The 22,355-nt window shown below is 40.6% G+C and overlaps 1 protein-coding gene across 2 annotated transcripts in view; it reads right to left on the reverse strand.

Annotated features, from left to right (window-relative positions):
• The window catches only part of LOC126297580 (host cell factor 2), a 234,210-nt gene that overhangs the window by 58,237 nt on the left and 153,618 nt on the right, over window positions 1–22,355 (reverse strand). For both annotated transcript variants that reach the window (XM_049988548.1, XM_049988547.1), the window contains exons 13-14: window positions 2,995–3,510; window positions 2,596–2,855 (exon numbers count right to left, since the gene is read on the reverse strand). In XM_049988548.1, the coding sequence (XP_049844505.1) occupies window positions 2,596–2,855; window positions 2,995–3,510 (776 nt within the window). The remainder of the gene's footprint in view (window positions 1–2,595; window positions 2,856–2,994; window positions 3,511–22,355) is intronic.

The following is a 22,355-nucleotide window of genomic DNA, read 5'->3' on the forward strand; positions in this document are numbered from 1 at the left end:
TGTGTGGTCAAGTTTGCTGCCATCCTTGTAGTAAGCTACAAAGGAATGAAATACTGCTTGTGTGTTGGTACAGTGGTAGCCCTGAACTTCATCCAGTACAGCAAAAATGAATTCTCAGCAACATCACAAACCACAAGCTCATTTTTCAATCTTTTCTGGAAACTTGATTGGTGGCTGGCCACAAAGGAATGTCATGTAAATGATTTTAATTTTTTTTTTAAAATCAGTAAAGTTTTCAGAGGATTTGAGGATTTTTGTGATGGGTCCTAGAGATGTAAGATCAAAGGATAGCCACTGTTTTTAAGTTATCTGCTCAATATCATTAGTATCCAACAATTCTTGTAAACACTTTCAAGTGTTTCTTGTCCTGAGCAGAACTAACATTCACCAAATTGACAAGCAGGTAATGATGGGTTTCACACAACTCTTACAATGCAGTCTTTGTAGATTTTTACTGGAGCAACATCATTCATTGTCAGCTGAGGAAAGTTACACTCGGTCATCATAAGTTTGAAGTTTTGGTGAGTAGCATGCACACAAACAGCATATGTATCACTGCTTCACAAACAGCATATGTATCACTGCTTCCAGTTAAGCACAATTTTTGGGATGTAGCTCAGCAAACTTTGAAAACCCATTGTGGAGGCCTAAATACTTGTCTTTGATGTCTGCATAAATTTCTGTAAAATTACTTAGAACTAATAATTTTTGTATTTGAATTTTCTCTCCATCAACCCTTATGAGCACAAAACCTTTTTTTACCAGGCACTGACCTGCTTATTTTATCACAACAATAAAGTCAGCAGTCCATTCATTAAGAGTCTTGAGAGGTTTTGGATTTTTTTTTGGGGGGGGGGGGGGGGGAGACAAAATACCCTTTGCCTTCACCAAATCTTTTACTTATGTAGCCACCTAGTTAGTTATTTAAATTTGTCTTTGAGCTTATTGTCATTCCAACTTTTAGGTAAAATGGTGAGAATTTCTGTCTATATACTTCGCGATGTGCAAGAACTAAATTTCTTTTTCAGCTAAGTTATTATCTCTGACTCTGAATGATTGATTAACTCTTCTTCCTTGGAAAGCAGCAACAATACTAATACTTTGGATTGTTGAAGTTACTTTTATTAGTTTTTCATTACAATACTTCACCACACAGTCATTTTTTCTTAACTGGCGATCGCCAAGAGACTGCAAAGAAGCATTCACAGTTTCTAGGACTGCACTTGCAGCAATGTATTGTTAATCACTGTGGTTCAACATTTTTCACTCTTTTTTTGTTTCTGACCTCAGAACACACTAGATTACCATCATTTTTCTGTGCTAGACTTACCAGAAACTTCTACTAGTGGATTTTTTTCCTAGTACTTCTCACATAGTTTCTGATTTAATATTAGGAAATGTTTCCTTTCTATCATCTATTGGGAAAGAGGGAGCAAGTTTTTCTTATGGTTCTTCATTTTCATTTCTTATGGTTATTGTCACCATTTTCATTAAAAGGATTATAGTACAAAGCTGAAATTTTAGACATTGTATATCGTTCACAAATGAACAGTCTCATTTTTATGAAATGTTTTAAAAGTTCAATGTGTCAGCTTCATGTAATTAGTAATACACAATATTACTTCTCCATTTTTTTCACATCCTCGAACAAAATTTAAGGTTATGTTTATAGTTTGCAAATATTAACTGGTTGTAGGCACGCAAACTTCTACATTTTTGTGAGAATTGTAAAAAAGAACCTTTAAGCTAATTTTAAAACGCAACATTGCAGAATTAGTCATATTACTTCACATTATAGGCTATGTCACACCAAAAGAAAATGTACATTTCACTTTCATCATCAACTGACAATAATTCACTACTGAATATTATCCAAAGACAAAATACCAAAGAGAAGGAAGATAGCCATGCCAACCAATCATTATGTATACAGTCTTTGGATACTTAGGATGATTGTTAATTTTGAGTTATTAATATGGCTCATGCCGTGCTTCAAAATACATTTATTTGTATGAAAAGTACAATTTTGCACGCCAAGTTATAAATCCAACTATGATTTTACCAGTCACACACAGTAAAACAAAAACAACACAAAATTACGTTTCAATTTTTGAGCACCAATTACTCACATTACTCTGTAACCTTACATCAGATAAATTTGAAAAAATAATATTGCTTACTATTTAAGAATACTACATGTGTACTTAATTTCAAATAAATCTGAGAGTGTCTAGTTGTAGCATTTGCTGATTTGACATGGAACAACCCGGGTAGGGGTTGTGGGTGATGAGAGTCATAGGGGCTTAAACTTTACTCTTGTAGAAAGAAAATGGATAATATGGTTTATGCACAATAGGACACCAACCCATTTTCTACATTTACAGAGTCTAACACATATGTGTAATGAGCATTATAGCAGCAAAGGTGGTCCAATAGGATCACCTGACATATAATCGCTTAGGGCTGGAGTAAAAGTTTGTGCACAATAGATATATACTGAAGTTAAACTCATTCATCCAACTGTAAAAAAAATTGTGCAGTAATATAAGGCATGAAATTTTTTTCCATTATTTACAATTTGAATATCAGCAGTACCTTCTGCTCCGCAGGTTGAACAGGCGCTCCATTCGTCGGTGCCTGCTTGCAGCCCAGTGCTGCAGATGCTAATGTGGACAGAGCATCAGACTCCATTTCACCTGTCTTCATCAGTGGCAGAGAGCTTGCACTGCTGTCAGTCTCACGCAAATTGAATTCTGAATCTCTGTTTTCTGTAAGTCCAGATTTGTTTCCCAAACTGCTTTCTCCTTGCGCTGCACTAATAGCACTGTTATCAATGTCTGTTCCCTTTGTAGGGTCTGGAACAGAATTCTTCTTTTTTTGTAAACCCAACTATTACATTACAAGTAAATAAAAGAATTTGTGTATTCTCTACACTTTCAACATACTACTTAAAATGCATAAAAATAAGAACCATGCTTCAAAATAACTGTTTACCTTCTATGGAGGGCTCACTTTGGAACTTCATTGCACTTATTGGAGAGTGACCTGACATTTCTGCATGTAAATTTCCATCAGTACACGATTGTAAAACATCATTTAGGCTGCAATCTGCACTTTCACCGAGGCCAGACGAATGACTTTCCTTAATAGATCTAAGTTCATCTGCCAAGCTACAAACTTCTGGATTACTAAGTTGCATCAGTTCTGAAGCAGCTTTGGCAATATCACTGTCAGCACCCGTCGTACTTCCGCTGTCCAGATTTTCGTCGATAACTAATTTGTCACTGTTTGTACTGTTCATTCTTACACCATCACTTCTGTAGTTGTCTTGGGAGGTTGGAAACTGGAGCTCATCACCTGTTAAATTTGGTGACATTTCACTCCCGTCACCCTCAAGTTCTTTTTGAAGAAAAGCTGGTGACAAGTTTTCTAAAGGTGGGTCAAGGAGTCCAGCTTCTGCGGCCAAAGCAGCCAGTGCAGCATCTGTAGTAGCAGGTCCTTCACTCGAAGCTGTAACCGAATATTTAACACTCACTTATAGTACGGAAATACTTTGTCATGGTTTCTTTTAAGATATGACAACAATCAGTACTGCATTATCTGTAAATGTGTTGTAACAAAACACATTTACAGATTTTTTCTTCTTTAGGGCCAGCAGCATAATATGTATCTGATAATGACATGATTGTTACAGTAGGTACACCAAATAGCTCATTATAAGCTGCTAATTGGTGTATCTACTATAACAATCATGTCATTATCAGACATTTACAGATAATATTCAGTAGTTGAAAACAGCAACATGATAACACAAAACGGGTAGCTTTGGGACAGTCTTTTAAAAATTCGGTTCTACTGAAATAATTGACAGAACTGACATCAGCAGTTTAATAACGAAAGAAAAATGCAAGGCCCAAATTCAGTAACAGATAAATACTGAAAAGACAATGTTTGCTCATCTTTTTTACGTATCTCATCCTCCTTTCTTTACCCTCAATTATAGGGACAGTTCATCTTTCGCCTTCATGATCACGAGCCACTATATCATTGTGTGTGCTGCTGATGCATGGGCAACAGTTGCATTAAAAAGCACACTAATAATAGTTTATTTATCTACTGATACTTAATGCCTTTATCTGGCAGTATTATTGATGAGGACAATCTCATCCTTCACCTGATTACAGGTTTGTTGTGGAAAAAGAGAGAGAAAAGGATACTGCAAAATGTTAGCAACATTTAGGTAATGTTTATTAACAGAAAATTTTGTTATAAAAGTAAAAAATATTACTTATAGGAACGGGAAGAAAATTCACAAGACTCACATGGAGATGGTATTGAGATAAATTAAATGATCTTTTCTTTGCAATTACTTCAGACAAATGTCAACTACCAGCAAAATAGTCTTGTTTGCATTGTTTCCAAACATGTCGTGTGCATTTAGTTGAAATGGAGAAATTCAAATCTTGTACTGTCATAAGTGTGTGATGTGAAGCTTATCATCTACATCAATTCATCCACATATTAACATATAAAAAGAGACTACTCCTTCACTTTCAAACAGCTAAGACCTGGTCGGAGAAATTCAAACAAGCAGGACTTGTGTGTTCAAGGATGTTCCACATGAAAATGTTTCAAAATGGTAGGCACAGATAAAAGCCAGTGGGAAGTACACAATGTGGTAATGGACAGTCAGCACTCTAAGGTGTACAAAACTGCTGGTGCCAGCATAAGGATGTCTATGGAGAGACCCCAGTAAAATTTACACAAATCATTAACAACAAAAACCGTTTGTACAAGGTGGGTGCCACATTTATTGAAAGCTAACCAAGAGTAAACAGAAAACTAATTTTTCAGCATGGTTTGAAATATTTGAAAAAATAATCCAACTGTTTTTGTGCACGTACTATTTGTAATAGACGAAATTGCATTAATCACCTCACACGATCAATAGACAGCAGTGAATATAAATCAATGGCCCTAACACAAAAAATGGCCAAATCAATGTCAACTGCCAAGTCATTGTTTCCGTGATTTTTACCTTTCTAAAGAAGAAAAAAATTAGTTGTCTATAATATCAAGTTTTTCATTGCTATCTGGGTCAAAAAATATGATGGCAGAGGCCTGAATTGCAAAAGAAAGAAAATGTTCTGTCCTTAGAAGAAAATACCTCCCACAAAAATCCTTTGGCTGTGAGAAAACTGAGGTATTCTAAGTATGAACTGTTGGAAAATCCACTTTATTCAACGAATTTGGCACCCTTTGAATGCTACATCACCCTACATCTTCTTCATCTCCTCCTCCTTGAATGGCAACTTGCCATAAATATGGAAGTATGGACAAAGATGCAAATTTAGAAAGAAGACAAATGTCTGCATTGTGATGACGCTTATGTTATTGTTATGCGGGCACTGTTTTGAACTATAGTTGCACAAGACACTGGTGGAGGTCAGCCCCAGACTATCACGTTTACACTACTGACAAGAACAAGAAATTGCACCTTAGCCATTGCTGAATGCTTTGTGTACTCTGCTTTATTTTGGGTTGGGTGATGTTTTAGTTTTCTTATTTTGAAATGAGTGAAGAGACTAACCCTAGCATCAGAAGGTATAAGTGATCCATATGACCAATAGAGAGTTCTACTGCTTTTGCAGAAGCACTAATTGTCAGTGTAGGTTCTCAGCTCTGCAAAAGGGAGGTAGGGTTTCTCCTGCATTGTCCCTCTCCATGTAGGCAGTCTAAGTACTTGTATGCTTACACTCAAAATTAACTGCTACATTAGTCAGCACTATAGCATTTCAGTACATGGCAGTATCCAAACAGTATGGCGAAGGGGGAACACTTCCTGCAATCCAAGTGCACAAGGGTACATTTCAGCTGAACAAGGATAATGCCCTTGCATTATTCAAAGCAACCATCATGCCATTTGTCAGAGATAATTAAGCACATCAGAAAACCTCTCTTGTTTACAAATGCAACTGCTACATCTACAATTTTTTACAGTGTTAAGCCATAGTCTTCCTGCCGTCTTTATTTGACTATAATTCTAAATGACAGTCCTCATTTACTTCTTACCTTGAATTCAAAAGATGTATTCATAGCACAACATTTACAGATTTTTTTAAGGCCAGATTGTTGCATAAAACATCAGACAAGGCGCATAGAGTAACAGTATGTCACAACTGACCAGACATAGACGAAAGGGGGCAATAACTGGAGAAAGTGACAAGCAGTACAGGGAAAGTAAGACTGATATACCACATTTTCCACTGTATCAGACTGAACACACTAACACTTCACTTCAATTGTGACATTTACTATGTAGATATTTCTCGTATGAGATAATTACTCTGTCAACTATAGTCACAAATAAATTCTGTGCAACTGGTGGCATTTTGCAATTCTCCATCACAGTACTGTTTTGGTCATTCCTGCAGTCACAAGGGATAAATTATTATACTTATCATATGACATGTATCTTCAAACACAATCTCGAGCAAAAATTATGATCTACCTGTGAAACATATGGAAGCAAGAATGGGCGAAGGAAAATGTGGGAGGAAGAGGATGGGCAGGAGGAAGGGGATGAGGGGATGGGCAGGAGGAAGGGAACAAGGAGAAAGGCAGAAAGAAGTGAAGTGGGGAATAGGAATGGAAAAAGGCAGGATGAAGGTAGTAATGAGCCATACACAATGATACAAATGAATAACAGGTTGCAAATCCTTTCACATGGTCACAGCAATAACTTATAACAGCATGTTCAACCAGTTTAGGTTTGTAAATCTGAGGAAGAGTACAGAATACTAATGTGCACACAATGGAGTTGGACAATGTACAAAAATCAAGTTACAGGACAGAAGTGAGTCAGGTGGCAACATTAATAAGAGACTGAAAAATCCTGAATGGAATACTGACTACAGAAAGACTAAACATACTCGTTCTCAGCATAGTGGAAGTAATGAATTGTTAACAGTGCTGCGTCAATTGTGCAGACTGATGAGAACAACACATGACGAGAAAAACACAAAGTCAGCAAACGTGACAAAGAGCAGGCTGCTAAAGAAAGAGAATCATTGGCATAATAATAATGATTCAAGGATGAAGCCACTGTCAACATAACGTGTGCAAGAGATGTAAATAAGGAGGTTAGAATAGTTGCCTACCCATAGTTGAAAGACATGTGGGGGGAGGAGGAGGAGGAGGAGGAGGAGGAGGAGGAGGAGGAGAAGAAGAAAATTATGAGATAGAACAAGTGGAGTTTTTCAATGGTGACTAGTTCTAAATCTGAGCTGATTTGTGGGCACAAGCTTTTCTCTGTCAACAAAATGTATAATATTTGAACTTTGAATATGCTCAAGACTTCTGCAGCAAACTGACATAAATGGTAATGGCCTGGAACATGTAACTAAACTCTGAACAACACATTCATATAATAAGAGATGGCTGGCACCCACGTTCCCATAAAACAAAACTTCGGGGAAAAAAAATTTCATGTCCTATTTAAAGGAATTACTCCTTTTCTATGGAGTCATACCAATATTCACCTTAAACAAATTAAAGAAAACAAGAAAAATCTTGATGGCCAGATGGAGATCTGAAACTTGTTCTGCTTATGTATGAGTCTAGTGCCTTAACACTCAACCATCTTACCTGATATTAGCAGAATGGAATAGGAAGTGTATGTGTTTTATACTTTGGAAAAGAAGCTATCTATATTAGATCCAACTTCCCATATCTTTCATTTTCAAGACAGTGCTGGATAAAGCATTTCGTGAAGAACTGTGTAAATGATCAAAATCATTAGTTCATCTCATTATAGCAGAAGGCATAATACCACACCCACAGATGGTGAAAATATGAGCTAATGTTTCACAGACTGCACCACCAAGTGAAAAGAGGAGGCTACTTTTGTTCAGTATGCCCAAGGACTTATATTAAACAGAAGCTAAGCCTACAAACTGCAATAGCATACTCTTATTAAGGAATAGAATTATTCCAGCTGATAGACAAGATGAGCAAGAGACTGAGTGTTGAAACTGACAAAAACAGCACTCACAGGCTAAAAAGGGACCTTCATCAGTGATCTGTGCACTACATGAGTTAAGATATCATCTACTGTAAAGTAAGAGTTCATGTTTAAGAAGAACATAAGATTTAGGTTTAACGTCCTTTTCACAGAAAGCTTAGGTTGGAGAATGATGGTCCCTATGGTAGAGCTAAGCCAATTTCCTGTCCCATTCTGGAATTTGACTTAAAAGATTTAAGGAAATCACTGGCAACCTAAATCTGCAACACCAGACAGGGATGTGAATTGCTGTCCTCCTGAATAAGTGTCCAATGTCTTACCACAGTGTCACTTTGGTCGGTGGTTCATGTATAGTCATAATGTAAGCCACTGCCATTCACACAGTGTTAAGGATTTAAATAAGGTAAAGCTATCCTCAAACGAAAGATTAAATGAAAACCACAGAAGTCACAGCATCCATGAACCACAAACTGGAAATGAATTGCCTTCATTGGCAGTCCTTCCACATCAAATGAATCAATGAACCTATTTACAATACTGATATACAGATTGTTTTGTTGAATAACTACACTCCAAATAGGAAAGTTAGCCTTGATGAAGTGGCGACCACAACCAGAGTCACTTGCCACCGCAGGATGAAAGATAATTTAAAATAAAAAATCTATCGCAATGTCATCAAACCAGTCACCTTGTATGGTTGAGAGTGCTGGGCTGACTACAGCTGAGACAGAACTCCGCCTATGTGTAATGGAAACGAAGATGCTAAGGTGGACAACGAGCCTCACTAAGTAGATCACAGCATTAGGAAACAGTCTGGTGTTGCACCAATCCAAGACAAGATGCAAGAGAGTCGTCTTCGTTGGTTTGGGCATGTTTTACGGGCCGGTGACGACTATTCCCAAGGCGGATTACACCCAAAGGACGACCTAAGCAACATTGGGCTCATACGACTTATAAAGACCTTAAATGCGAGAACATCCACTCAGATGCAACCCGTGATAGAGTGAAATGGAGACAACGGACCCATGTAGCGGACCCTGCAAGCATGTGGGACAAACGCTGAAGGAAAAGAAGAAGAAGCAGAACTTTAGACCACTAACTGTCATTATCAAGCAAAACTTATCTTGAAAGGAATGTGCGTAAGCACGGCTAAATCAGTCAAGGATTGGGAATTCAGTGTCATCAACAAAAAATCTTGCTCTGCTGCCACTAAAAAAAAATTGCCGTGGAGAAACTGACCTGACCAATGAACAATGCCGATGGGTGTTAGCTGTTCTGTGCCATTTTAAGGATGCTTTCATATCTAGAGCAGAGGAAAGCCAGATCAAGTGAGGAAAGGCAGTCCAAGTGGCCCATGGTAAAACACATATCAACTCTGAAGATAATCCATGAATGAACCAAATCACAAAAGAAATACGACTCCCCATTGCCACATATTTATGACACCCTATTCTGCTTAAAAAGAGCAAAGCATTTTTCAATTATGGCCATGCAGAAAGGCTACAGGCAAATCGAGGCTGAAGGGGCCGACTGGGAGGAGAGTGTCTTCACGATACCTGTGAGCCTCTATGGGTTAAAAGTTATGCTATCTGGACTACATAACACTCCAGCCACCTTCAAGCATATAAGACTAGTTGCTTCAACACCTAAAATGGACAATGTGTCTTTGCCATCCAGATGACATTTATTTTTTCAAAGACATTTGAAGAACATCTAAGCTGCCTGGCAACAATGTTGAAGTGCATTCAGACTACAAGCCTTCACCTGAAACCAAAAAAGTGCCTCTTTGTTACCTAAGAAATAAAAATCTTGGGGTACCTAGTTAACAATGACGTAGTCTGTCTCGACCCACAGCAAAGAAGAGCTGTCACAAGCAAAGGTTAGTAGAAATTCATGCCTCTGTGCAAAGCATGCAACTATAACCATCATACCTTAGCAAAAGATCTGGCTGGGAACCCAAGAAGACTCGCGTCTTTGTAAAATCACTAAGTAGGTTCAAGGTTTCCATCCAGTCACTTGTTGACCAGTCTGGTGTGGCAGTTGAAGATAGCAAATCAAACGCAGAAGTTTTAAAGTCCACATTTACGAAATCATTCACACAGGAAAATCATACAAACATACCGTTGTTTGACAACCGACAGACTACTGTATGGACGACATAGTAGGAAGCATCCCTGATACAGAGAAACAACTGAAAGAGTTGAAAACAAATAAGTCAGCAGGTCTGCTTTCTCAGTTTGATTTATTCGAAGAATGCTATACAGCATTGGCTCTTCACCTAGCTTGCCTTTATTGCAAATCTCTCACCCAGCATAAAGTCCCAAGCGACTGGAAAAATGTGCAAGTGACACCTGTATATAAGAAGGGCAAAAGAACAGTCCTGCAAAATTACAGACCAATATTCCTCACATCACTTTGCTGCAGAATCCTTAAATATATCCTCAGTTCAAATATAATAATTTTCTCCGAGACTGAGAATTTTGTGTCCATGAATCAGAACGGTTTTAGAAAGCACTGCTTTTGCAAAACTCAACTTTCCCTTTTCTCACATGATATACTGTGAACTATAGATGAAGGGCAACGGGCAGATTCCACATTTCTAGATTTCCAGAAAGAGTTTGACATGATGCCCCAATGTAGGTACGAACATGTGGAATAGGTTCACAGATATGTGAGCATATCGAAGACGTCTTAACTAACAGAACCATGTATGATGTTCTTGACAGCGAATGTTCATCAGAGACAAGGGTACCAACAGGAGTGTCTCACAGAAGAGTGATAGGAACATTATTATTCTGTATATACATAAATGATTTGGTGGACCTGGTGGGCAGCAATTTGCAGTTGTTTGCTGATGATAGTGTGGTATACAGTAAGGCGTTGAAGTTGAGTAACTGTAGGAGGATACAAGATGACTCAGGCAAAATTTCCAATTGGTGTCACATGAATGGCAACTAGGCCTAAATGTAGAAACACTTCCGTTAATATGGGCGAGTAGGAAAACCAAATCTGTAATGTTCAGATACAGCATTAGTACTGTCCCAACTCACATTCACATCATTTAAATATTTGGGAGTAATGTTGCAAAGCGATATAAAGTAGAACAAGTTTTAGTCTATTGGGAGAATGCTGTGAAAGTGTGGTTCGCCTGTAATGGAGACCACATATACGATGCTAGTGCAACCAATTCTTGAGTACTGCTCGAGTGTTTGGGATCTGTACCGGGTTAGATTGAAGGAAGACATCGAAGTAATTTGGAGGCATGCTGCTAGATTTGTTACTAGTAGGTTCGAACAACACACAAGTGTTACGGATATGCTTCAGGAATTCAAATGGCAGTCCCTGGAGGTAAGGCAACATTCTTCTCATGGAACACCACTGAGACAATTTTGAGAACCAGCATTTGAAGCTGACTGCACAATAATTCTACTGCCTCCAACACACACTGCATTGCACCAAAGAACCATGAAGATAAAATACAAGAAATTAGGGCTCACACAAAGACATGCAAACATTTGTTTTTCCCTCACTCTCTTTGTGAATGGAAAAGGAAAGGAAATAATATAGAGTTAACAGGGTACCCTCCACCACATGTCTTACAGTGGATTGCCGAGTATCAACGCAGATGCAGATGTACAGGGTGATTACTTTTAAGTTAAACTTTAAAAAAGCTGTAGAAATAACACTACTGGTTAGAATGACGCCACATTGCAATGGAATATTATCGAAGAAGGGGGAAAACGTGTGGAAGAAGAAACAAAAAAGGTGTGAAAATTGATGAATAAATGGTGCTGTATGTATCAGAATATATAAATGAAAACACCTGTCATGCGCACAACCCCATTGAAGTTCGTACAAACATGCTGGGTAGATGGCTTTTCCTCCTTTCATATCGGCAATGTTCGCCATGACTCTCAATGCAGGATTGCGCTCTGCTTGTAAATATCTATTACAGGAATTATGACTGTGCACATGCCGCTCTGCAGAAGTTCCAGACACTGAAGGGTTTGAAAAAAGGCATTGGTTTGATGACTGCTGTGTGTCTGGAGAAAATGATTCAGAAATTTGAAAAGATGAATTCTTTTGGTGAAACGAATTGATCTGCATCACTGGAAGCAGTGACCACAGCAATGCAGGAGGAGACCAGTGGTGGTGTGCAAACGTATAAAGCATAGAGAATTGCACGAATGTTGAACATACCCATGAGCACAATGCGTAAAATCTTAGAAACATCCTTCTTTGCCATCCATTCAAAATTACCCATGTGCATGAATTGCTTCCTGTTGACCTGCCAACAAGAGAGACCTTTGCTTTGGAATTACTTGCTCGCATGGAAGTGGACAATGATTGGCCATGGAAGATTTTGTGGACAGACGAAGTCCACTTCCATCTTGCAGGAAATGACATTAACAGAATTGTCAAATATGGGCAAAGGGAAAATCCACACACAAATCAACCAGTACCACTTCATCTTGAAAGGGTCACTGTGTGGTGTTTGTTTACAACATCATTTATCATAGGGCCATATTTTTTCAAAGAGACGGGTGCTTCCAGTCCTGTTACCTGTACCATCACTGGTAAGTGCTAAGAGTATCTTTTGGGCAATCACATCATTCCAGCTCTCCAACAGCCTGAATGGGATCATTTTTATGCAGGATGGCCTCCGCACATTGCAAAGCCAGTTAAGCAGCTGCTGATATGGCATTTCGGAAATGCTAGAATTATCAGCCACCATTTCCCTACAGCCTGGCCATCCCAATCATCTGATCTCAATCCACGTGACTTCTGGCCGTGGGGGATATCTGAAAGACGTGTTCTGTATTCTGACTGCAAACTCAGCTGCATTGAAGGCACGCACTGCGCAACACATCCTGTACGTGACCCTGGAAACACTTTGATCAGTTGTGGAACGTGCTATTTCTCGATTTCAACTTCTTGTAGGAAACGGTGGACAGCATACTGAACATGTTTTGTGCCAGTCACACGGAAATGAATAATATGATGTGATTCTGATTCATGCTTTTTATGCGGTTTTTGGCCTCAGGACAATTTAAAAACCGATGTGGGTGATGCTTTTTATGCGGGTTTTGGCCTCAGGGCAATTAAAAACCAATTTTTCCCATCCAAAGTAATATGACCCTGCTGTGGTGGATGGGCTTACATAACTAACAGTATCACACATGTACACCCATGCACAATAAGTAGCACAGTTTGTTTAATATCAAATGTACATTTTAGGCTTTGCTGTATGATTCATTTGTAGTTGACCACTATTAAATTATGATGCTTACAGCACCGTCTTTTGCTATATTTTGTAACTATTTATATTTCCTCTGCCATACATTTTCTCCATTCTCCAATAATATTCCCTTGCAATTTGACATCATTCTGACCAGTGGTGTTATTTCTACAGTCGTTTGAAAGTTTAAATTATAATCACCCTGTAGATGTCACACATTTTTCAACTCTCCAGACATTAGTGATGTTTTAAGTTTTCTCTGAATGTGGTCATATCATGACTGATTCACAAAGGACTCGTTGCAAGAACTACTACAGGGAGACACCAAATTTTCCTGGAGCAAAGAGCAAGTAAGATCTTTTCCTTAAGGAGGCAAGAACATCTTGAGTCCTGGCTCAAGAAGAATGCTCAGGAAGAACTTCACACCAATGCTAGCAGTTACAGGATATATGCAGTTATAGTGCAAATTCAAAAAAGATGATGGAAAGGTGATAGTTTATGTTATTATGGTACTCTTGAGGTCAAGGTTGAACGACTCTAAAACTGAGAAGAGTGTCTTGCGGTTGTTTGGACCATTAACTAGTTCCAGCTATATTTATGTGGCAGCCAATTCATGTTTGTGATGGACCACCATTATCTATGCTGACTAGCCTTATATATCTGTCAGGGCCAGCTGATGAGATGGATCCTGAGGTTTTAGGAATACATCACGCTGGTATGCAGAAGTGAATGCAAAGGATGCTCATTGCCTTTCAAGAAATCCTTTGCCAGAACACAGCAGTCTAGATGAATTCTCAGTAGTCACTGCAATAAATGACATTGCTGCTGAAGAGAGGGATGATTCAGCACAGCCCAAAACCACTGAAGCCTCGAAGGAGAAACCGACCAAAGGAGAATTTCAATTAACAGAGCATTGTATAAGAGAAACTATGGTCTAATGAGGTGGAAGTGATTGCTCATCATCCCAGTCCATCTACACCTGGGATTCATGAAGACGCTAGACAGAATCAGGCACAGATATCACTGGCCACACCACTACCAATGTGAGCCACTGTAAGAAATGCCAATGCCAGAAGCATGTTTCACAGTTACCTCTGGGGCAACTGATACTAATTCCACTGGTAGATGCTCCATTCCAGGTATTGTAATTGACCTCTTTGGAAGGTTCCCAAACTCCTCAAATGAGGATCAATTGATAACAGTCTGCACTGACTACCTCCCCTGCTACACTGTCAGCAAAGCTGTGCCAGCTACCAAAGCTCCAGAAATTTGAAGATTCTTTGAAGAAAATGTCAGTTTGAAGTAAAAGGCATCCTGTGCTATGACCTCTGCTGTCTTGCATACAGTCCCTGGATGGCCAGGAGATTCAACACCAAGCACATGCCAGCGAAATACTGCTCGGGAAACAGAAAGTCAGACTATCACAAAAGTTACTAAAATACTACTTTGGGCCATATTGTATCCTTTGTCGCTTATCAGAAAGCGCACACAAAGCTGATGAATGTGACCCTTCACCAAGAAGACAAAAGTGCGAACATGGTCCATGTCTTTCATAGGAAGCACTACTACAGTCCTGAGGCACAGACCAATGATGGAGGCTTGCCATTCGAGGAAAAATAAGGCTCGCTCAAAGATCGTGAAGCTTTGACAGGAGGGGGGCTAAATTCATTGCTCATCACAGTGTAGAGGATGACACACAACCCAAGCCCAACAATCCTCCAAGTAATGCCATACAGAGGACCATTAACAGGATCTAGATCTAGGATGCTGTATTCAAGTCCAATGAGAACATCCGAAACAACATGACACTATTTATTCAGGAGAGGGAACAATGCCAAGATTTGTGCTGCGTGCAATGTTGAACAGCATGTAATTATCATTGCTGGTCTGCTGCAGATCAGCAGTTCAAATCAAATCACCAGCAAATATTTGTTACTTAGTATACATCATTTTCAGACAACACTCGAGATTACTTACGTTTGTAGTGTTTTCATATTCTGGAATTGGATTGGATTGATGAGGTCATCAGTCCCTGCATCCTATATGTGTCAAGTTGGGAAGAGTCCTCAGAGAGGAATGACACAGAAGATAAATTGTGATGAACTTGTCCGTAAACTAGAACCAATAAAACCAAGAAATAGAAGCAGGTAGAAGAAAGAGAGAGGAAGAGGGTGAAGGTGATAGTTACTCCACTCAGAAAGCAACCGGAGGCCCTGGGTCACATTATGTGATGGGAAATGCATCCTCTGCATACTGAGCACTGTCTTTTTAGCCATTGCCATTTGTTAAGTAGTGATCCCCCACCACTTTTTGCTCATTGCCCTCAACCTCTGACAGTTACCCATTTCCTTACGGAATGCCCTTTTCTTTAACCACTTATGTTCTCATTCATGTTTGCCGTATGAGTTGATCTGATTCAAAACCAGTATGTATTGATGCCGTTTGCTTGCAACTGATGGCAGCAGGTGACCCTAGGCATGTTGTGCCTCCTTGGTACCCTCATACCTCCACAGGCTACTGATAGCTTGATCATCCAGTGGAACTGTGGGAGCTTTTTCCACCATCTGGCTGAGCTACAATGTCTATTAAGAGTTTCCTCTGCTTTCTGCATTGCCCTTTAGGAAACTTGGTCCTCAGCACTGTGAATCCCTATCCTGAGTGGCTATTTTAAGAATCAAGCAGACTATGACAGAACGTCAGGAGGACTTTGCACGTAGATTCTAGATTGTTAGTACGGCGAACATACAGACTTTGCAAGATGTAGCTGTTCGTGTGAGGATGTCACTGGATTTTAGCCATTTGTAATGTTTATCTCTGTTCCGATAGTGAAGCGTCTCAGGCCACGTTGTCTGCACTGATTCTTCAGCTTCCCCCACCCTTCCTCATTTTGGATGAACGTCCAAAAACTTTTGTGGGAGGAACTACAACCACTTGCCATTGTACCATTATCAAAATTTGGCAGAGCTTGTCTCTTGAATAATTGTGTCTTCACACACTTCAGTGTGGCATATGGCTCTTACTTGGTAATGTTCTTCTCAATTGGAGCCCTGGTCTTCTTGCCTCCATTCATTGGAGAGTCCACGATGCCCTTTGTGACAGTGATCATTTTCTGATCATCCTGTCCTCCATCAGCATCAGTCATCTAGGCATCCACCCAGATGGACTCTCAACAATGCTGACTTGGATGCCTTTGTCTCTGCCATCACCCTGCCACGTGGAAGCAGCAGTATGGCTGTCCAGAGCACAACTGTAGACATTCTGTTGGTAGCAGACTTGGCCACCCCTATTTCTCATGATCTCGTTGTTGGAAGACAGTACCTTCGTGAACTTCACAAAATTGCTGTGGCCATTAGAAATTACAGATGGGCCCTCCAATGGCGTATAAATAACATCCACCAATGGAGAACCTCATTACCTTCAAATGACATAGGACTGGTACCTAATAAAATTAGAGAAACAAGTGCGGTATGTTACAACCATTGGACTGCGTAGCCCTCCTTTGCAGGTTTGTGCGAAGGTTCAGTGTCTCTGTTTACGTCAGTTCCCCATAGGTAAACTTGGTTTCTGGATGAGGTATCGAATACACTCCTAGCAATGGAAAAAAGAACACATTGACACTGGTGTGTCAGACCCACCATACTTGCTCCGGACACTGCGAGAGGGCCGTACAAGCAATGATCACACGCACGGCACAGGGGACACACCAGCAACCGCGGTGTTGGCCGTCGAATGGCGCTAGCTGCGCAGCATTTGTGCACCGCCGCCGTCAGTGTCAGCCAGTTTGCCGTGGCATACGGAGCTCCATCGCAGTCTTTAACACTGGTAGCATGCCGCGACAGCGTGGACGTGAACCGTATGTGCAGTTGACGGACTTTGAGCGAGGGCGTATAGTGGGCATGCGGGAGGCCGGGTGGACGTACCGCCGAATTGCTCAACACGTGGGGCGTGAGGTCTCCACAGTACATCGATGTTGTCGCCAGTGGTCGGCGGAAGGTGCACGTGCCCGTCGACCTGGTACCGGTCCGCAGCGATCCACGGATGCACGCCAAGACCGTAGGATCCTACGCAGTGCCGTAGGGGACCGCACCGCCACTTCCCAGCAAATTAGGGACACTGTTGCTCCTGGGGTATCGGCGAGGACCATTCGGAACCGTCTCCATGAAGCTGGGCTACGGTCCCGCACACCGTTAGGCCGTCTTCCGCTCACGCCTCAACATCGTGCAGCCCGCCTCCAGTGGTGTCGCGACAGGCGTAAATGGAGGGACGAATGGAGACGTGTTGTCTTCAGCGATGAGAGTCGATCCTGCCTTGGTGCCAATGATGGTCGTATGCGTGTTTGGCGCCGTGCAGGTGAGCGCCACAATCAGGACTGCATACGACCGAGTCACACAGGGCCAACACACGGCATCATGGTGTGGGGAGCGATCTCCTACCCTGGCCGTACACCTCTGGTGATCGTCGAGGGGACACTGAATAGTGCACGGTACATCCAAACCGTCATCGAACCCATCGTTCTACCATTCCTAGACCGGCAATGGAACTTACTGTTCCAACAGGACAATGCACGTCCGCATGTATCCCGTGCCACCCAACGTGCTCTAGAAGGTGTAAGTCAACTACCCTGGCCAGCAAGATCTCTGGATTTGTCCCCCATTGAGCATGTTTGGGACTGGATGAAGCGTCGTCTCACGCGGTCTGCACGTCCAGCACGAACGCTGGTCCAACTGAGCCGCCAGGTGGAAATGGCATGGCAAGTTGTTCCACAGGACTACATCCAGCATTTCTACGATCGTCTCCATGGGAGAATAGCAGCCTGCATTGCTGCGAAGGTGGATATACACTGTACTAGTGCCGACATTGTGCATGCTCTGTTGCCTGTGTCTATGTGCCTGTGGTTCTGTCGGTGTGATCATGTGATGTATCTGACCCCAGGAATGTGTCAATAAAGTTTCCCCTTCCTGGGACAATGAATTCACGGTGTTCTTATTTCAATTTCCAGGAGTGTATATTGCTTATCCCTACTTATACCTCCTGAGGAGATCACAAATGTAAAATTAGAGAGATTCGAGCACGCACAGAAGCTTTCCGGCAGTCGATCTTTCGGCAAACCATACACGACTGGAACAGGAAAGGGAGGTAATGACAGTAGCACGTAAAGTGCCCTCTGCCACACACCATTGGGTGGCTTGCGGAGTATAAATGTAGATGTAAATGGTGTCCCCCTGAATGATGTGGCCTACAATGACCCACGTGCTGTCACTGAATATTTTGTTCGAGTCTCTGCATCAACAAATTATCAGCCTGCATTTTGTGTCTTCGAACACCAGGTGCAGCAAATTAACTTACCTTTCACAAAACATCACCAAGAGCCATATAATATAGGTGGTGTGTTGTGAAAGGCAAGTGAATTTGTTCAGTAAGTGGAAATTCCTCAGTGCCATGGCCTTTTGCCCTGATATGGTTCCGAAGCCAGGAAAAACCTGCAAATGTGGGACATAAAGCACCTTGAGTGCTTGTGAAGCATCTAAATCAACACAATCACTCTGCAATTCACAATTAAGTGTCTAACAGCGTTCATGTAAGTACGTTCAAGCTATTTCTATGCTGTTACCTTCTCATACAGTGGGCAGGAAACAAATTCTTTAATCATTCTATGTGAGCTCTAATTCTCTTATTTTATTATTATGATTGTACATCCCTATGTAGGCGGGCACCAACGAAGTATTTCCACAATCTGAGGAGAAAGTTGGTGACCGAAATTTCACGAGAAAATCCTGCCACAATGAAAAAGCATTTGTTTGGATGAGTGCCACACTAATTCGCGTATCATATACATGGCAGTCTCTCCCCTATTCCGCGAAAATACAAAATGAGCTGCCTTTCTTTGAACTTTTCCAATCAATCCTATCTGCTGTGGATCCCACACCTGACAGCAGCACTCCAGAAGAGCGTGGAAAAACATCGTGTAAGTAGTCTCTTTAGTACACCTGTTGAATTTTCTAAGTATTCTACCAATAAATTGCAGTCATTGGTTTGCTAAATGTGATAGTTACATTTTAAGTTATTCGTAATTGTAATCCCCAAGTATTTAGTTGAATTTACAGCATTTAGAATCACGTGTCTTATCCTTTAAAGCGAATTTAGCAGATTCCTTTTACTACTCATGTGGATGACTTCAGACTTTTCATTAGTAAGTCAACTGCCACTTTTCTCATCATACAGATGTCTTGTTTAATCCATTTTCTAATTTGTTTTAATCTCTGATGATTTTATAAGACGGTAAATCACAACGTCATCTGCAAACAGTCTGGGGGATGGTGGTTAGTGTTTAACGTCCCGTCGACAACGAGGTCATTAGAGACGAAGTGCAAGCTCGGGTTAGGGAAGGACTGGGAAGGAAATCGGCCATGCCCTTTCAAAGGAACCATCCCGGCATTTGCCTGAAACTATTTAGGGAAATCACGGAAAACCTAAATCAGGTTGGCCGGAGACGGGATTGAACCGTCGTCCTCCCGAATGCGAGTCCAGTGTGCTAACCACTGCGCCACCTCGCTCGGTCGCAAACAGTCTAAGAGGGCTAAATCGTTTAATTAAAGTCGCTTGTGGGGAACTTTATATTTATTTCCATCACATGACATTTCCATTTGGAAATCACACTAAATCATTTACAGATACACACCCACAGCATACCGTTACAAGGAACTAACATCAACATCTGGATGAATAATTCATTCGCTCTGTGAATGAAACTGCATTGTCACAAAATACAGTTACAGTGTAGCATGTGGGAGAAAGATTCTCACAGTCTAGTTGGTAACTCGCGGGTAGCCACTCAGAAAGAGAATGAATATTATTGGCTGCAGGCAATTAATGGTGGGGGATGTGCAGAATGGCTGAAAATAGGTCCAACTTCCAACATGGCACAAATTACAGAAGGATGATGTTTGTCCTTATCAGGCTTTGGTATGGATACGACAGTGGCTTCACGCCAGCATCTGAGAAACATTCCCTCTGCCCAGATGCGATAGTGCATATGAAGGACAAAGTGTTTGCCCACACGAGAAAGATTCTCCCACATCTGAATGTAAACATTGTCTGGCCCTGGGGCAGAGGATCAGAATGAAGTGAGAGCACGATCTAGCTCCCTCACAGAAAAGCACAATTTTGTGATGAGAAGGGTATCACCCGAGCCGCCTTCACCCATTTCCAAGGTAGGAAAGTGTGGGAACAGTTCAAATTCTCTGCAAAATATTGGCCCAAGCTGTTGCAGATAGCTATGCAGTCCATTACGACATCATCTGCTACGGTCAGGACGGAAATTGGGAAATGGACCTTGGTCCCAGAGAGCTGCCGGAGGTTGACCCACATGACGGAAGAGGGAGTGGAACTGGAACTGTTAAAAATACTAAATGAAATCCAGCTAGCTTTTCTGCTATCCCGAAGAAGGCAACAACACTGTGCACCCAACTGTTTATAATGAATGCAGTTTGCTTCATAGGATGACAGTTAAAAACGTGGAGAGCATGTCTCCGCGTGCGAAACGCATCATGGCATGCATCTTCTCTATCTCCTCTGTCTACCCGACCTGGTACAGATCCCACACTGATGAGCAATACTCAAGTATAGGTCGAACGAGTGTTTTGTAAGCCACCTCCTTTGTTGATGGACTACATTTTCTAAGGACTCTTCCAATGAATCTCAACCTGGTACCCACCTTACCAACAATTAATTTTATATGATCATTCCACTTCAAATCATTCCGTACACATACTCCTGGATATTTTACAGAAGTAACTGCTACCAGTGTTTGTTCCACTATCATATAAGCATACAATAAATGATCCTTATTTTTATGTATTCGCAATACATTACATTTGTCTATGTTAAGTGCCTTCCTGCATTTCGCTACAATTTTCTAATGCTGCAATTTCTCTGTATACTACAGCATTATCCGCTAAAAGCCGCATGGAACTTGCGACACTATCTACTAGGTCATTTATATATATTGTGAAAAGTAATGGTCCCATAACACTCCCCTGTGGCATGCCAGATGTTACTTTAACGTCTGTAGACATCTCTCCATTGATAACAACATGCTGTGTAATCATTGCCAATATATTGTATAAAATCTGTGTAAGTGAAGGAAATTAAATTTATAATAAATGATTATCAACAATTTATAGTAGTGAATTTCATTAGTTCTTAGAAAATCAAATATGTAACAGCAAGTAAAAACCCGTAAAAAAAATTTGAAATTTTTATCTGGGTACAGGGTAACTGAGCTATTTTCCTAAATGCTATGACCACAAATTATACGTCAAAACATGCATTTTTGAGACACCTTTCCTTTATGTTCACTCAGAAAATAGCAAAAATTTATGAACACTGTGGATTAAACCAAAAACAGAAGTAAGGTGAAAGGGGTCAGCATTTAACATGTGGGGGTGTGTGTTTTCCTTCTGTAGCCAACGGCAATTTATTTCGTTTGAGTAGACTTCACAACATGTATATAGGGGACATCAAATCTTGGTGCTGATCAAGTAAGCCACTTGGTTGGCTTCGGGTCTGCAGCTCTTATCATTTTTAGGCGGCAGAGAGTGAAAGCTTATACATTTGCAAATGACAAGGACCTACTCAATTCATTCTGTGCAAAGTTCAAAATTGTATGTTAACTGTCTAGGATGCTTATGTAGATTTCAGGATGCACTTTACAGTAAAAAAGTGCTCTTTTTTAATTATCTTAATTGACCAATACTATACATTTGTGACTGCAGAGGACTCCACAGATACATTGGTCCGAATCCAATGTTTATCGGCGATTACTGTCACTGGTTCTCTTCATTCACCTGAAGCTGAATTTTATCTTTAAGTAGTGAAACTTTACGTAATTCTCTCCAGAATTTTGTATCCAACTGAAGTAGTTTATGAGTAGTTTTGTATTTTTACATAACATTCCTTTCAGCGCATTGAATCCGCCAATAACATAGAGGCTGTTGTAATTATATTTCGCATTTCTGGATGTGCAAAATATTTATTAATACATTTCACTGGAGTGGAGAATCAGAAATGACTCACTGGCTTTGTGAAATAAGC

This window comes from Schistocerca gregaria, chromosome X (genome assembly GCF_023897955.1).
Source record: "Schistocerca gregaria isolate iqSchGreg1 chromosome X, iqSchGreg1.2, whole genome shotgun sequence".
Classification (NCBI taxonomy): domain Eukaryota; kingdom Metazoa; phylum Arthropoda; class Insecta; order Orthoptera; family Acrididae; genus Schistocerca; species Schistocerca gregaria.